Here is a 17,496-nt window from a genome sequence, read left to right as displayed (position 1 = left end):
GCTGACCCACATTTAGGAAACTGTTGTTTCCTTTCTCCCCTAACCTTAAATAGTGTCAATCTTCTGGGCAGTACCACAGCAGCAGCCCAGCCCCGGGCCGCCACAGGCCGGGAAGGGCCAGTTCCTCGGCGTCACCCACGCGAGCCCTCGGGCCCCTGCAGCCCCCGGCCCGCCGGGACACACCGCGGGGGCTTCCATGGGACGGACAGGCCGGCCTCCCCATAGCCAACCCCGCCTGGGCGCGGCTACCGACCACCACCTTTACAGGACCGGCCGATTAAAACCGCATGCCGGCCGCAAGGACCGCCATGTCAGGCACCGCGGGGACAGGGCCTCGGGGCGGGCTTCTCCCGGGCCGCCGCTATGAGGGGAGGCGGCGGGGGAGCTCCGCGCTGCTTTGCCGCGACCGCCTGCGACGCACCAAGGCTTGGTGAGCGCGGCCCCGCAGCAATGAGGCGGGAGCGGTACGAAGCCGCCGGGGCAGGGCCGGATCGAGGGGGCGGAGCGGACCGGAGCGACGCGGCTCTTCCGCTAGTCGGTCCGCGTCGGGTGGGGGAGAGGGCGGAGCGCGGAGCGCGGCCCCCGCCATGTCCAAACACGTTTTCCTCACGGGACCCCCAGGTAACGGGGGCAGGAGGAGCCTGGGGAGCGGGGCGAGGGGGAGCGGCGCGGCCGCTGGGGCCTGGCTCGGCTCGGCCTGGCCAGCCGGCCTGCGCGGGGCTGTGAAGCGCTTGGAGCCGGGGGAAGGCAGCTGCCGGCGGCCCCAGCACTGGCCCGGGGGGTGCGGGAGCTCCCGGAGCGCCTCCTGCTGCAGCCCGGCCCGGCAGCTGCCCGCGGGGTGACCCCGGAGCGGCGTGCAGGCCTGTGGCTGTCCCCCTGCCCGGGTGTCACCTGTTGAGGTCAGAGGTACTGCATTAATTAATTTGTTCCTAATGAAAGCCCATTTTAGCTCCCCATCCACTCACATGGCACAAATGTGGCCAGGTGCTACTGCTTTTTCCTTGGCTTTTGCCCTGCAGTTCAGTGTTGGGGGAAAAAATCCTTCTGGACAACTAATCCTGCTTCATTTAAACTTCAGCCATTAATAATTTCTGAGCGCTCATCTTTTCTGTAATGTAGATGATGGTCAACAGGCACAGACTGAAGCATAGGAGGTTCTGTCTAAATAAGAGGAGAAACTTATTTATTTGAGCGTGCCAGAGCACTGGAACAGGCTGCCCAGAGAGGCTGTGGAGTCTCCTCTGGAGACATTCAGGACCCACCTGGACACATTCCTGTGTGATCTGCTCTGGGTGAACCTGCTTTAGCAGGTGGGTTGGACTAGATGATCTCCAGAGGCCCCAACCATTGTGTGATTCCGCACTTCCAGCCTGAGTAATGTTCAGTTATAGGTAATAATTCATATCCCATATGCACAGGCCGTGATTGAAGCAGTGGAGTAGTCTCTCATGGTATGGGAGTCCAATTATTGTGGAGGTAGAGTGGCACAGAGCATGAGGGTCGGACTGTAAGGTTGGTGAAGAAATATCGCAAAACTTTCTTTTATGGCCTGAAAGTAAAGAAGTGGGCCTAATTCTCCTTTTTATGAACCTTTTTCTTCTTGTCTGGAATTAGTTGAAAATACTACTGCTAGGCTGAGATAGCAGTGCCTTCCACCCATTTCATTCTGTTTTTTTCCATCCACCAAATAAAGACAGCCCTCCAGGAGACACAGAGGTTAGGCCTGCTTAGGCCTTGTCTCTGTTCACTTAACTGAATTTGAGGGAACTGTTTTGATTAGCTAAATGTATAATTCTAAGCTTTCTTAAACTTAGTTTGAAGCATTTTAGCTTTCTTTGGCAATTTACTAAATGAAGGTAACCAAATTAGAGATGGCAAATCTACTTAGCCAAATGAGTATAAATTCGCTTATATAGACAAGGCCCTGAAAAGATGGTAGATACTGATGGTGCCACATTTGTCATTTTATTGTTCGAATGCCAGGAATCCCTTTGGCTTCAATTTTGAAAAGTTTGCTTAATTGTTTGACTAGGTCCCCTTGCAGCCACAGAATGTTTTTGCCATTGATATTGACTATTAAGAAAGTAGTTCCTACATCTGCTTAAAAACTAAGGGAGGAATTTGGTATGTATGTGTTGAAATTATTTCTGTTGACATCTTCAGGCACCTCACATTTGGTCTATAGTCCTTATCTCCAGGAATTTAAAGGTTTATTCTGCAGGATATTTTCTATTTTCTGATTTTTTTTACAACAACGATTAAAAATGAAGTGATAACACTAAATTTTGTGAGAGGCAATAAAGTTGAGTTTAAAAGGAGATTGTCAAGGGATGTACTTGTGCAATGGCAAAGGAGAAGAAATAGCTCCTTTGTGGGAACTGAGAGGATGTCTGGAACATCGCCAGCATTCACATTGTAGAAAATACATCAAACTGTGCTAGGAGACATCAAATGGTGAGGGTTTTAAGGATCTGTCTTAGGGTAAGAAAATGGATTATAGGACCACAGGCTAGTTTATGATATTGCTTTCGGAGGTATAAAGGAGGGTCAGCTATGAGGCCAGACCAGGTTGCTCAAAGCTTTATCCAGTCAGACCTTGAAAACCTCAGAGGGTATGAAGACTGTACGATCCCTCTGGGCAACCTGTTCCAGGGCTTGATTGGCCTCACCATAAAAAAGCTTTTTCCTGTATCTAGTCAAAACCTCTCTTGCTATTCTGTTGTTGGAAATACCTTTTGCCATGTAGGACCTGGTATCTCGGGGGCACTGAGTACTTCTGATTTCTAGGACATCAACAGAAGTAGGGTGTCCTTTGTGTCAGTTAGGCTCCTGGTAGCAGTCAGTTCTGACTTTATGATCTAACAGGGGGATGAGCTCAGCTCTGTTCGTAAAAAAAGTGAATAGCAGTGGTAGGAAGGGAAATTCATAAGCCATTCTTCCAGTCAGCTTGGGTATCAGTTGTGTAATGGTATGGCTCTTGTATGTTTATGTGCCTTGAGGCAAGCTTTGTTGCCTGCCCACGCACTATTTAAGCTAACAAATTTAGTGGTAGCCAGCGGTATTTTTACTGTTCTGTTGTGACTTCACTGTAGACATACTTCTTAAAGGCTGAAAAAACATTACAATATCAATACAAGATGAAGTGTGAAAGGTGTTTCTGTTCTTCCCTTTCCTTCCATTTAAAAAAAATAAATTTGCAGACCTAATCAGTGTTCCTGATGAACTGATTATTTACTGTGGTGTTTAAAAATGAGCTTTTAGTGGAGAAGAAGATTAATCCTGTGTGCTTTTTGTTTCCTCTTTATTTTTAGGGGTTGGAAAGACTACTTTGATACAGAAAGTCACTCAAGCTCTGAAATCCTCAGGCATTTCCATTGATGGATTTTACACAGAGGAGGTTAGAGAAGGTGGAAGGAGAACAGGATTTGATGTTGTCACTTTGTCTGGAAAACGAGGACCTTTATCTAGAGTCAGGTACTGGGGTTTTAATAACTTTAACTGGCTTATTGTTTGACGCTTCTGCTTCAGTCTGTCAGCATGTTCAATGCTCTTCCAGAAGGTGATTTCCATCACACATAGGACTTTTGTGGTCAGGTTCTTTGGCCAGTTCTTGTGTCCTGCCTGATGCCTGTATTGTGTGTGTAGACAATGTCTCTGTTGCCTAGTGAAATACTGAAAATGTGCTAGGGAAGGGTGTTCTCTCTTACTGCCTTCTTTACGCCAGATAGAGAGGAAGCGCTACTGAGCGTTTTGTTGTGAGGCCACGTCTCTTTGGGATACAGTAAGTGGCTTATTGTAGTCAAGGAGGAAGATTTTTTGTTTTCACCAGCTAATTTATGGAGACAGAAGTGGAAAATAAAAGGGAAATTGCATATAAAATTGTTTTAAAGAGCCACTGTCTGGCCCACAAAACCCACATGTGAATTTTAAGAAAAAGAGGGTTCCAGAGCCCCACTAAGAGGGGGGCCTCTGAAGTGCAAAGGGGCTCACAGTCTCTGCTGATTTACTAGACTTAGCTTTTCATGCTTTGAGCAAAAATTAGTCTAGGTCCAGATGCACCTCATTCAGCCATAGTTGTCTGACTAAATAATTTGCATATTGTTAATAAAGGAGGTTTACCGAGGACAGTGTGATAAAGCATGCAAACTGAGTATTTTTCCAAGATTTGTTTAAAGGTTTTGCAGACTGCACTGAGATTTGGGCTACTGCTGTGATGCTGTCTGTAGTGTCACATTACCAAATTCAAAAATCTGAAATGCAGGCGTATATTTTGGTTTCAGTGTACGTATACCTGCTGGCTTTTATATCCCATGGTCCTTGCATACACTGTTCAAATTTGAGCTTACACAGTTGTGAAGGTAGCTTATGGTATATTTATTATCTGAATGTATCTGCATATCTGTATGCTGTCTGCAATATAACCTAATGGATGGTTTGCAGAGTTTCTTTCCTTTTCTTGAAAGAATGAAGGGGGTTTGACTTATTAGGATAACTTCTCATAAATCCACTTGAAATGACTGCAGTGAATTCTCACTAAGCTCATTATTTAGAAGGAATCTTGTGTCTCTTTTTCAAATTCAGTTCTGGTTCTTCTACTTCAAGACGTGAATATCGAGTTGGACAGTATGTTGTAGACCTTGTTTCATTTGAGCAGCTGGTTCTACCTATGCTGAGAAATGTAAGTATTCTATGAAAGCTGCTGAAAAATTGATGCTTTATGATAATTAGTGTTATTGGAAGGCTGTTTTAGAGCACTAGTTTTGGATATTAATAAGTGGCCTGTTTCTTGGGTATTGAAGTTTCTGATTGACTTCAGGATCAGGAAGCTGGAGGGGAAAATCTGGCTTGTTCTCTTGTGCTTGCTGTGGTGTTGGAGAGATTGAAGTCCCCTCCCATTCCTGATCTGATATTGTCCTGTGAGCAGGACCTCCTTGGTCTGTGAGATGGCCACTAGGAAGGTTTTTCCTGTGCCACCACCTTGCATATAGGAAAGCAAAAAAAAATTGTATGAGTGGCTTACCGTGCAGAACGGGGTGGAGTCAGTGGGTCTAAGAAAAAGGCTTTTTCTGCTGCTCTTCTTTACAGCATTTTTTTCCCCCTCTTGCTCGGATTCCCATCTTCTTCCAGTATAAGCATTTGGTTATTTTTGATTATGTGTTTTGATTACCATTAGTACCTGCAGAGTGGTAGGTTTTAACTGATAATGGTAGCCTTATAATTTGGGATTTAGCCTGCTGCACAAGGAGTGCTCTGACTGTGACGAGACTTTTCACTCAGGCCTTTTGCTGTCCTTCTTGAACATTCTGTTACTGCCTCTTTCCCTCTTCCTCTCTCTCACTCCAACCTTTCCCCTCTCCAAAATTAAACAAAAATACATCTGATTTTGGCAATAACATATCACAAACATTGTTCAGCAGCTGCTGAACTGTACTACTAAAAAAATCCTATTGTGATTTTTCTACACTGCCAAAGCTCAAGGGGCCAAGCAAGAGGAGACTTCTTAATGAACTTCGAAAGGAAAAAAACAAAACATAGAGGTTCAAGGAGGAGCAAAAATGAGATTAAGGATCTGATTCTTATTTTTGTCAAGGAACTTTAAAGTCTGAGATCAGGGAAGCAAGGATGTTGCAGGCAAGGGAGAAAGGAAATGTGAATAAAATGGAACAATTTTTATATTTTTAATTTTACTGTAACTTGACTGTGTTAGTAAGTAGAAGGATAATTTAATAAAAAATATTTCATTAAGCCAGCACTGTACTTGGAATCCTTTTACTGCTACATTAATGTGAAGTCCAGGAGAGATCTTGCTAGAAGGGTGTTAGCAGTGTTGAGTTTTTCTGGTTGTTATGTAGCTTTCTGCAAGTACAGGAGAGTGAAGAGAGAAAGAAAAGGGCCCAGCAGAGTCGGAAAGTGCATGACCCTTTTCTCATTCAAAGTGCTGTTAATCTATTTTGTGGGAATGTGGTCATGCATGTAGACAGCACAAAATGGGAGAGGAGGAGTGTGAGGAAGATCATAGAACTGAAACAAGAAGAGACAAATGAAGAGTGAGGACAGGAGAGTTGTAGGTATGGCCTGGTTTGATTGGAGGCCAGCACGGCGTGGGCATGTGCCCATTTAGCCTTGAGGACAGTTTCAACTCTTAAAACTTGGGTCTCAATCACTCTAGTGAGAACAGAGGTAGTTCCTACAATGTATGATCTCTCTGGTTCTGGAAACTTCTTCAGGCAGCACTGAGGATTTTTTTCAAAGCAGAGTGCTCTGTTTCTCAATGTGTGACCTCATGACTAGTATTGGCTTTTTAGCTCACTGATCTATGAAAGGATTTTAGATAAAACAGCTACTCAGCAGAGACTTAGCTTGAAAAGATTTTAGGATGCATGTTATACAGTTCTTTCACTTTCCCAGCAGCAAATACTTTGCCTTCACAAGGGAAAACATTTTTTTTTCCTTTCTTTCTAGGTTTTGTATAATGTGGCTGGTATTGATATATATTCATGGATCTTCAGTGATGTTTTGACTTGATTTGATTTCCTCCTCACTTCTATAAACAATGAAATATAGTTCTTAGTTACTGTTACCAAGAGAGGGTAGGCAGTGCACCTCTTTTTCTGCTGCATAGTTCCTCTGCTTTCTGAGTTGTCTTTCCCTCAGTGATAATCACCCATGATCTCTCCTAGACCTCCCTGCTGCTCCCTCCAGTCTGCAGTATGGTACCGTTTAGCACAGTATTCGCTTCATGAAAAAAAAAAAACAACACATGTGGTTAATCATTAGTATGATGCCTATCCTACCATCCAGGGAGGTGGCTAGGGCTATAGAATAAGCTATATCTCGACAAAGAAATGGAAGATGACTGTTCTGATGTGAGAGAGGCTTGGAAATGGCTTGATTTTATCTGTGTAGCTTTGAAGAAAGCTAGTTGTTCTGAGAGAAATGCTAGTTTCAAGCCTCCTTTGACCCAGCTGCAAGATGAGAGGCTTGCAAATCTAGATTTAATGCAAGTCTTTTTTAATGCTTGTGTTGCATGAATATTGATCTATTCTAAATGGATAATTTGATAGAAAGGGTGAAGTTTTGAAAATTTGGTGTCCCTCAGATGGATTGAGAGCTGCTGGGTGGCAAAGTGTGGCTCTTATTTGTCAAACAGCTTGTATGGCACCATTAAGAGAATTCTGCTTTGAAGGAAAACTGATATTATGGGTATTTCCTGTCGTAGTTAGTATTTATGCTGTACAAATATTTTCGTCTTTCAGAAAAATCTGTACTGAAGTAGAAATGACGAATTTATAAGTCTGTCATTTAGCAGCAGTGGCTTTGACTCTTCCACTTGCCCCAATATTACAATTGATTTCATTCTTTTGGAGGTATTTCTTTTATTAGCATAGAAAAGATTTCTGTTGTTTTTTGAAGTTCTTTGTTGTTTACAGTCTCCCGATGCTCTTTTCCACAGGTAAGCCATGGCGGTGATGCAGAGAAAACAGTTTGTGTCATAGATGAGATTGGGAAAATGGAACTCTTCAGCCAGGCTTTTATTCAAGCTGTTCGTCAAACACTGACTGGCTCAGGGACTGTGGTGCTTGGAACTATTCCAATACCTAAGGGAAAGCCACTGGATCTTGTTGAAGAAATAAGAAGTAGGAAAGATGTTAAAGTGTTCAATGTGAGTAATATTTAATATCCTTTAAACCCTGCTGTTCTAGGTTGCTGGTTTATATTTGGCTCTGTTCAAAAACTAATCATTACCAATTGATAGCTGTGGGTAGCTTGTATGAAATAAGTTTTTTAGTTTCCATTTTATTCTTAATGGGCAGGTGTTCACCTTATTAAAAAAAAAAAGTCACATTTGGCACTAACTGTAGTGGTCTCACGCAGCTGGCTTTGCTTGTGCGGGGCTGTAGAAGTAATGATGTAGTTGTTTTAAAAGCGTTTTATTTTTGCTGTAGTATTATTGCCGTACAAGTTTTCATTATTCATAAGAGTTAAATCTTTTGAAGTACAGTTAGATTTTTAAATTTATTTCTTTTTCCAGACTGGCTTGCAGGAGTATTACCAGTAATCATGTTCAAGCAAAAAAAAATACGGCATCGGTGGAGTTGCAGAAATGATTTCTAGAAGAAAGACACTTGTAAATGGGGTGTATGTTCTTTGGAGTCAGTAAACCAATTTTGGAATTCATTGTGTTATTTTTACAGACATATTTTTCAGAACATTAGGTCGTCAAAGTGCTTTTCTGATCAGTTACAGGGAAGTTCTCAAAAGCTTACCAGAACAAAACATAGCCCGTTCACAGGAATACCTGTGTGAGGTTTCTGTAACATCTGTAAGTGTCCTGAATGCTTCACAAAAACAAGCTAAACACAGTCCCCACTCCTTTGGTTTATTTTTCTGCTCAGTGTGTACTATTTTTAGTAGAGAATAAAGCTATATATGCAAAACTGAACTGTGCATCTCTATAAATTATAAATTCAGTAAGTGGGACTTACACATCCTGGCTTACTAAAAGAGGTAATGTGCTGTAGAGCAGTATACTGTAGCAGCCAGTTCTTCAGATGCACATCACAGTGAGGATGCTTAACTTCGTTTTTGTCCAAATGAATCGGAAAGGAAAACTACTATCTCAACAGCTTTGTACTGAATGGTCTTAATGACTGCAGGGAAAGCAGAGCCTCCATCTTCTTTTTTCTTCTTCAAAGTGAGATTAATAAAACTGCAGTGCTCAGGCAAGTTCCTCAACTTTCTTTTAGTTGGTGCTCCCATCATCATCTTAGATTTCTGCTTTTTTAAATAAATCCCTGTTTAATTAAGTGCTAGAGCAATCTGAGGAGCAAAGATGAGAGAAGATTTGTTTCCTCGCATAAGCATTCAACTCCTACCCTTCCTTTTGGAGATAAAACCCCAGGTTTCCAACTGACGAACTGATGTGTGTTAGTTGTCAGGTTGCTGAACAGGGATGCACATGAACATGAATTTGTTATGACTGGCCATACAGTGGGAGGACTGGGGAAGAGGGGCTGGAGAAAGCCTTGCTGAAAGTAGCACTCATTTGGTGCTTTAGGCTACAGTCACGGCAAGGCAATAGCGTGGTTTTGGTCCTCTCAGAGGAGGAAACAGAGTGCTAGGAAACAGCATTTGGCTTTTCAAGGGAGCTTTTGAGGCTTCTGCTGCCTGATTTGATCAGGGGATGTTCTGAGGGCGCGTACCACTCAGCCTGGGTTGTTGGCTGTGTCAGTCTGCCTGCACAGCTTTCTCTGAAGTGCGACTACAGCCAGCTCAAGTCGTCCTGTACATTTCAATGGAGCAATGTTTTCTCTAGCTAAAAAAAACTTCACCGAAAAAGCCATCCTGTTTATGCTGCTGATATTAGGATGTGCAGGTTTCTTTTATTTAAATAGAGTTCTCTGGTGAATCTGTTAGCCAAAAGCATGGGTGTGAAAATGTGCGCCGGACTGCAGTATTTCCCAGGTGGCAGAGACCTATGCTGAAGTGTTGTGCAGGAGGGCATGTGTCTCGCTTGCTCCAGTGACACGCTACACGCTCTTTCCCAGCTAGTTATAACGTGTGCGTGAGGCGGAACAGAACCTGCCCGTGGGGAGCCAGAGGTGTTACTGGCTAAATGCCGCATCACCAGATCTGCGCCTTAAAGGCTGTGGCCTGGGGAGAGCCTGGAGTGCCCCAATAGCTCATGGTCAGTAATTCCTTACTGACTTTTATGGTGCCTGGAAGTGTGCAGAAGTAGGTGGCAACTTTCCAAAAAAGTTCTGCCTGCTTTGTCACTTGATATGGAGTTAGGCTGCATTCAAGTAACTCAGCGGAGTTTTCTCATCCTTTTTTTTTTTTTTTTTTTAGTGTCACAAGGATAGTTGTGATGTTTGACACTGATTGCATAGAGACAGCTGTTTGGGGTTTTATAGTCACTTCTGTCGTGAAAGCATATTCAGTTAATGTAAATGGGCCCAGATGCCCTAAAAGCAGGTGAGGATTTGGTCCCAAATGTTTAATTTATTATGTTTTGAGCATTTAACTATAGGAGTTCTGATATGTAACACATTTTTTTCCATTGTTGCCCAATTCAGTTTTCCTGAGAACTAAACTTTACAGTGAAACTACAGAGGCTCTTGTTGCACTTCCCAGGTTTATGTAGTTTTGCAGACACAGTGTCATAAATAGGATCAGATTATCCTTAGCAGCTGCCCGATATTCATTTTCTCCCATTTTACCATGTATTAATTTTGTTTCCATGAAATCCACTAGTGAAGTTTGGTTGCATATGCCTTTTAAGAAAGAAAATAAATAGTTAAATGGATCAAAAGAAGAAAAGGTTCCATTTGAACAGACTGTACAAGAGAGGTTTCATTGACGGTACTTTAACAGTTAGGGGAAGAAAGCTTTTGTCCTCTGCTGTTGCCTGCTTGGAGACTAGGTGGTAGTTTCCTCCACCTAAATGCTTCGTATAAGCAGTGTCTGCAGTTATTTTCAAGTCCCTGTCTAAAAATCTACCCATCTGTTTGTACATTCAGTGCAGATACTGGGAAATGTGTTCTCTCTGGGAAAGCTGCCTGCACAGAATGTCTCCAGACCTTAAGGGGAGACTTGTATCTATTGAGCAGCCTTTGTAAAACAGTCGTGAAAATTTCCCAGCACTTGGCACTTTCTCTCTGCTGCTCTCACTGGACTTCTGGCATGTAGATATGGAAAAGGGATAGATAAAATATAGCAATGTTTTTGTTGGCTGTAAGACAGTGGGAAGAGCTATTAAATGTTCAGAAGGTTCTTTGAAAGTCAGGATATTGGGACACTTGCTGTGAGATTTAGAGTTTGGCTGATCTATGCTTTGTGCCTTGTTTACCTTGGGGTCTCTCAATAGGCTTACTGAAGAGCAATTCCACTCTTTGTTTTCCTGCTCTCTTTGTTATTGTGGGATATTCTGTTTATCTTATAATAGGCTTGGAATGATACTCAATAAAACCAGCAACACTTCAGGCAGATCTGCCCTTTTGTTCCCTTTTTTTATGTCATTTTTAAAATCACTTTAATGTTGATCCGCTCTCTTGAATTCAAGTGGCGTAGGTAAGACCATCGTCTCTAGGTTTTCCAGTGTTGGTTTCCAGCATTTGGACAGGATGTCTGTGCTTGTAAATAGCAGTAGGCTCCTCGGGCCAAATTGTTCAGGTAGCACTGTCACCCGTTTAATAATACTTTCTCCTGTTCAGTATTGACTGCAGTACTGTAAGGGATACAAACCCTTGTGCTCAGATCTTAGATGCAGCTACAGGGAATGCAGTGAATCCTTGCTGGTAGAGAGTTTTATGCCATGCATAGCATGGTGTCTCTCTTTCCTTGTCAAACAGCATTTCTCAAACTTTGTTAAAAATATGGATGCCCTTACTTTTTTTTTTGGCTCATCTGTCTTTGTGTGTTTTCTTCCTGCCCTCCCTGCAAGGATTTGAACAGTGGGGAAAATTTCTCAGACTTTTGAAAATGAGGCTTTTGCTGACACTTCACAATTGCTCGTTAACCCTTTCACCACCCCAGCCACCTCCCCAGGTGTTGGTTGAGTTAGCGATGCAGGGCACTGTGGGTCACTGGGCTCTGTATCAGGACCTGGTCTGTGAAGAAGGGGTAATTTATACCCCCCTCCCCACCAGTTCATGCTCTGTTGCCACCCCTGGGTGCTGAGCTGACTGGCAAGTGCTGGCGTTTGCTTGGCAGTTCACAGTGAGCTGCAGGTGCTGCAATGAAGATGGGCCCAGCAAAGGACAGGAGACTGGACTATATGGATTCACGTGTACTGGTCTTAAAGCCCAACATTTCCATGGACTGGTCAACCAAAGGCATACCCTAGTGTGCTACAAACACCCCAGCTTTCTCAAGTAGTCTTATTTCATTTTCAAGATGTTTCTATCCTGCAATGCTAAGGTTTCTCAGAATACAGAGTTGTGCTGCTAAGTGTGTTTTAATTTTTGTCCCTGCACTTGTTTTTGACTAGATCTGTCATCCTAATAAATACAACCCTTTCAAGTACTGAAGGCAAAAGAACTCCACTTTATAGTAGGAAAAGGGTAATTGAAAAGGATTTCTAGTAATGACAAAAGTACATACTGGTTCTTCAAGTGATTCTTGTTAGTTATTCAGGCCCTGAATAATACTGCAAAATACCATGGGTAATTACATCAAAAAGATCACTGAATATTCAATTACATATGCAGGTTTGTGGGTTCAGCTTTTGTATTCTCAGTAGCAGGGGCTGGCAGGTGTTTGACACTCAACATTTGTCCACTAAGAAAGAAATGCATTTGAATTTCTGCTTTGTTCTTGAAGTTGTGGTTATTGATCAAATTACATAAGTTTTAATTCCTCTTTCTCTAGGTCAGTAAGGAAAACAGAAACAGCATTTTGCAAGACATCTTGGCAGCTGTGGAATCCTGCAGAAAATGAAGACCTTGCCTGTAAACACTGAAGCTTTTATTTTTACAAAACATTACAACGTTTTGCGGATGTTTTAGAATCTGTCCTTCCTGCTTTAGTCCCTGGAGGCTTTACTGGAGCCTTCAGAATAAGCAAGGTAAAGCTGGTAATACTCTAGAATGTGAAAACGAGATAGCGGGATTCTTGTTTATTCAGTTCACAAGCCAATCCATTCAAAAAATTGAACAGATGCATAGTTAACATGCAGTTCTAATCTGGGCATTTGAAAGTTAGGTGGTCTGACTCTGATCCCAGTGACACCAAGTAAAAGCAATTAACTATCAAATCTGTTTGCGATCTTGGTCTTTCAGAGCGTGGTGTGGAATGTTCTGCCTAGAGGGCAGTTCAATATCTGGATCTCAGCCCTGGTGTAATACAACAGAATCCTGCCCAAAATGCGTGTGTGCTCTTCCTGGATTATGTAGAAGTATCCTTGCTGTTGGTGACTCCACTTAGGTGTGTTTCAGCATGGGTGCTGAGGATTCATGAGGTAGAAGGCATAAGCAGATGCTCTCCTCCTGACCCCAGACACCCCTCTCTCCAGTTGCAGTGTAAGAAGGGTTATCTGGAATTTCAAGGAAATTTCCTGTAGTCCCAAGTGACCTTTACAGAATTCCACTTCAGGGGGGGAAATAACCAACTCTACCCTCTCCTAAGTGGCCCAGACGGTAGTTAAGAGGGCTGCATTATATATACATATATATATATGCATATAAATCTTCAAGTCCATGAAGTTCAGTCAAATCTTATGTTTTTCATGCAGTTTATTAAGTCAGGATTGACTTAATACTGCATTTTTCTATATGGGTTTTCCAATCAGTTATGTTTATTGACACTTTTTGTCTGGTTGGGTTTTTTCCCTCATTTGATTCTGCACATGCATAATAGTTAATGGTGAAATAAGAAGTGTCTGAGAATATTAGACAATGTTTTTTTCCCTATGGGGTGTGCAGATGTGTTCAGGGAAAGTGCTACCACTTAATCAGTTTCGCATGTTGTGAAAACAGAATTCCTTCCCAGGTGCACACTTGTTCATTGTGTGATTTATAGTCATCTCTGGCTGCAAAAAGTTATTAATAATTCAATAATTTCTTAACTTTTTTCTGTTCAGTTCAACAACCATTAAAATGAGCAAAGTCTTTAAAAGCATTTTCAAATGTCAGTGATTTATTTCTGTAAAACTGACACCCCAAGTTGTAGTGGGGCTGGATGGGGAGAGGCATTTTTACAGGTGCCTTGGAAAACAGCTGAAAGCATGAAGGGAATGTCCTTTCTCCTTCCAAATGTTCAGAATGAGGGTCTGGTACAAACGTTGCCCCTCCACGGATGACAGGAGGTACACGCCATGTTAAAGGATGCCATGGCCTTGTTCCTGACTGCCTGTTCCACTACTATGCTTCCCAAATCCTTTTGGATGGTAGTATCATCTTCTTCACATTTGGAAAAAGGGAATTCTTCTCAGGGTCCCACTCCTTTGAGAATGTACAGCTCCTGGCTGCTTTTTGCAAAATAAGGCTGTGACCTGAAGGTATCACTAATCCCCTGTAAATTACTGTGGCCATCTTAGACCAGACACCTTGTTAGAGGTGAAGGACTTGGGATCAAAGCAAACTTTTTCAGAGCTATGTGCCATAGGCTTTCGAACAGAAACCTCTCTGCTCTTCAGTGCTGGATGTCCTGCTGTTCCAATGTTTAGTCTCCTAAGCTGTGAAATATGCCGCAAAAGAATAGTTCTTTCAGTGATGAAATGAGTCACGAGTATACCAAGTTTTTAGTGGGACTGCAGTTGAATCTTACATGAATCTTTAAAGCTAAATAAAATGGAGATATTTGATACTTTGCTGTAGAGTCTGGGGAGGGGAGTTATTTGAGGAGTGATGGCAGAGTTCAGTTTTCCAGATTCCAGCTCAGCCAGTATTGTTGGGAGCAGTATTTGTTCCTCCTAAGAGCAGATATATTGCTCTTCATATAATGCCATGATGCCTGCTGTAGTCCCATCACTTAATTGGCTGGAAAAAAAAAATCATAACAGCAAGTTTGGGGAGCTTTTGCTCAGTGTGCCTATAGTGCTTTTAAGCCATTGTCTAATGGTGCAAGGAAGACCTTTATAGTGAGGGTAGGTAATCACTAGAAAACATTATAAAATGGAGCTGGATTTTTCAGTCACTGGGAGTGAAGCATCAGCCCTTTCAAATCAAAGGGTATTTTTGCTACTGACGTCATTGACTCTTGCTTTCTGCTCCCTATCTCAAGATGGGTCAGAGACTTTAATTAGTTGGTGTTCTTTTTTTAAAGCCCATCTTCTCTCTGAGCTACAGAGTGTTTTTCAAGGGAAATAAAGAGAAATTTCGTGGTCTGCATTCAGCAGGAGATCCTGGATGACCTTACCAGTCGTGTCCAGCCTTTTAGTCTGAGACAGTCCTGAAGAAATTATTTGCCCCGTTTCAGATATACATTGAGTGAGAAAGTAATATTTCCAACTGAACTTAGTTTTTATGACACCCTGCATTTACTTTAGAGATAAAAAAAATTATTGTCTGGTCTTGTGCTAGTAAAATATTTGGAAGGCCTTGAGAGCACTGTAACAACAGAGTATTCACAATTCCCCTGATGGGCCCATTTTACTAATAGCCCACATTTGGTGAAAATAACCTCTGATGTAGCCGCAAGACTCCAGATGACAACATTAGTGCACCTGCAGGTTTTAATTGGTGCAAAACCAGGGAGAATATGAGGTACCAATTATTCTCTCAAAGCCTGAGAACTGAGGATGGGTTTGGCAAGGAGGTTTGTAATTCCAACATAAAATGGCACACAGCATGGAATAAACAGGGCCTGCATTATTTATCATGCATTAGACAATTTTTGACTTGTAAAACTCTGAGAAGGCTGAATGAGAGAGGTGAATCTTTAACACTGGACCTGCTGCACAGTTAATTATACGCAATATGTCTGTCTTGCAGATTTAAGGATGTACAAGCACTAGTGAAACATTGTAATTAAATACTAGCGCCCAATCCAGGGAGTAATCTAAATATGGCAATAATTGTGTAGCTAAAAAACATGCATTGATGAGAAGATGATTATTACATGCTGGAGAATTTCACTGGTAATTCTGATCTTCTAAAATGAGCTGCACAAAATTCAGCTAATCTTTAACTTAAATTCCCCAGCAAGAGAAGAGCAGTCGGTGGGTTGGAGCCAAATGCAGATAACATTTCTTGCTTTATTCTAATAAATAGTGTTTTAAAAAAGCTGTGATGACATTGCAGAGATTCCTAACAACTTAATTGTTTCAGAATGTCATTCATAGTTATTGAGGTGATCTGGCCATCTTGTCAAGGGGGAAAAAAAAGACTCACACTGGTAAATCCTTTTTGTTAACATTGTGTTAAATGCAATGAATGCCAAGATTTTTGTGTCTCTGGGAATGAGGTGAGACTTTTCAGTGAGAAATCTACTTCCTTTCACAGAAGAAGTTTGCATGACGCTTCAAAATGGAGGAAACAGCAGGACCTCCAGCATTTGTATTTCGGAATGAACAGAAACAGTCTTTGTACATTGTGCCCATCACTGTTTCCTACTTGTGGTGGGAAACAGCCGGGCTGAAGGCCAGGCCGGGGACTTGCCAGCGTACCTGGGGGATGTGAGTTCAGCAGTCTGTGGTTTGCTTTGGAAAAATGTTACTAAAAACCTTTTCACCAGATCTTTGGGCCATGATTCACCCTTAGGAGTGTAGCACCTGGCTTTTGAGTTATGATGTAAACAAGAGCTTACTAGTGAAAGGAAAGTTCAGGAAAACAAAATAGGAGGGGGGTCAGTGTCCCACATGCAATGCAAGGGCTTAAGTACTGTGTTTGTGCTACTGTTTTGTTCCTCTCTGCCAGGGCCCCACTGAGCCAGTGTGGATAAAAATCACTCACGATGTTTCTTTTCAGCAAGGGTGATGTTACCTGCATTAAACTCTGATCCTTCTGCCATTTCTATGGAAGAACCTCATGTACCAAATGCTCTTGTGGATTGAGTTTTTGGCTTCCTCAAAGGACACGTTCAGCCTTCCAGCAAGATGGGAACGTCACGGCTTTCAGGTTGTAGAAGCAAGGAGGTTCTGGGCTGGTTGAACAAGCATCTGGCAGGCTTCTGCCTTTACCCCTTGCTGAGTAAGTGGCCTCTGTGGGTCTGGAAAAATCCCCGAAATCTTCAAAACTGTGTGTAAAAGGTACTTGTGTCGTTGGTAGTGGCCGTTCTTCCTGCATCACAGCTACGGTAAGAAATCAGACCTGTAATGCATGCAGACTGTTCAGCCTGAGGAGCTTCAGGGCCAAGTTGTAACAACTGCGTTACACGCAGTGAAACCTGCCACCAGTGCTGCAACTGACTTAAAAGCAGAGCTTTTCATTTAGAGCCCAAAACTGCCCAACAAGTGGGGTTACTGAGGTGTCACAGGTACCTCCAGCTTGCAACTCTGAAGCATTTCATGTATAAGGTTAAGTATCAAGCTGCTTAGGTCTCTCAGGAATAAAAGTATGGGTAAGAACATACGCCGAGAACAGCATCCTATGGACTCGGGTGCCTTTTGGAGCTACGCAGAGCTGTTCTGTGCAGCTTACTGTTGAAATTAGGCCTCCTGTAAAGTCTTAGTACCTGTTCGTTAGCTTTGTGTGTACCAGAGCCTTAAATGCATCTTCATCAGGTAGAAAGTAATTGGGTCTGTCTCTACCTCATGCAAACATGGTGGAGTCTAAGATGATGTTTAATCAGTACAACCTCATACCTAGTTCCAGGTTTTATTTCTAACCATCATGTCTTATTATTCTGTAGGTTTAGTATGCTTGAGTTGGATACATAGAATATTTTAGGTTAATTAGGACTACTGGAGTTACTTATTTTTGATGGAAATTAATTAAAACTTAAGCTATCATAGTTGACTGCCATGGAAAAGCCCAGAGTGCAGAAATGGGGCTGGTGGCTGTCACTAAGAGCTCTCCACCTACCTGTGTAACCTCCATCCATCATGTGTAATGAAGC

The 17,496-nt window shown here is 42.4% G+C and overlaps 1 protein-coding gene across 1 annotated transcript; it reads left to right on the top strand.

Annotated features, from left to right (window-relative positions):
- The first annotated feature begins 524 nt into the window (after positions 1 to 524).
- NTPCR (nucleoside-triphosphatase, cancer-related) lies at positions 525 to 17,178 on the top strand. The gene is made up of 5 exons (XM_082048015.1): positions 525 to 621; positions 3,312 to 3,474; positions 4,582 to 4,678; positions 7,454 to 7,663; positions 12,370 to 17,178. Exons 1-5 carry the CDS (start codon positions 588 to 590, stop codon positions 12,436 to 12,438), a joined length of 573 nt encoding a protein of 190 aa, XP_081904141.1. The 5' UTR covers positions 525 to 587; the 3' UTR covers positions 12,439 to 17,178.
- The last annotated feature ends 318 nt before the right edge of the window (positions 17,179 to 17,496 follow it).

This window comes from Streptopelia decaocto, assembly GCF_964273445.1.
Source record: "Streptopelia decaocto genome assembly, chromosome: 3".
In the NCBI taxonomy this organism is placed as follows: domain Eukaryota; kingdom Metazoa; phylum Chordata; class Aves; order Columbiformes; family Columbidae; genus Streptopelia; species Streptopelia decaocto.
This window is presented reverse-complemented; position numbering and strand designations above follow the sequence as displayed.

What these genes read in the sequence shown, in the direction of transcription:
- NTPCR (XM_082048015.1), top strand. Translation starts at nt 588, where the DNA reads ATGTCCAAACACGTTTTCCTCACGGGACCCCCAG. An exon ending in GGACCTTTATCTAGAGTCAG is followed by an intron (nt 3,475 to 4,581) that starts GTACTGGGGTTT and finishes TTTCAAATTCAG; the next exon opens with TTCTGGTTCTTCTACTTCAA. An exon ending in AAGATGTTAAAGTGTTCAAT is followed by an intron (nt 7,664 to 12,369) that starts GTGAGTAATATT and finishes CTCTTTCTCTAG; the next exon opens with GTCAGTAAGGAAAACAGAAA.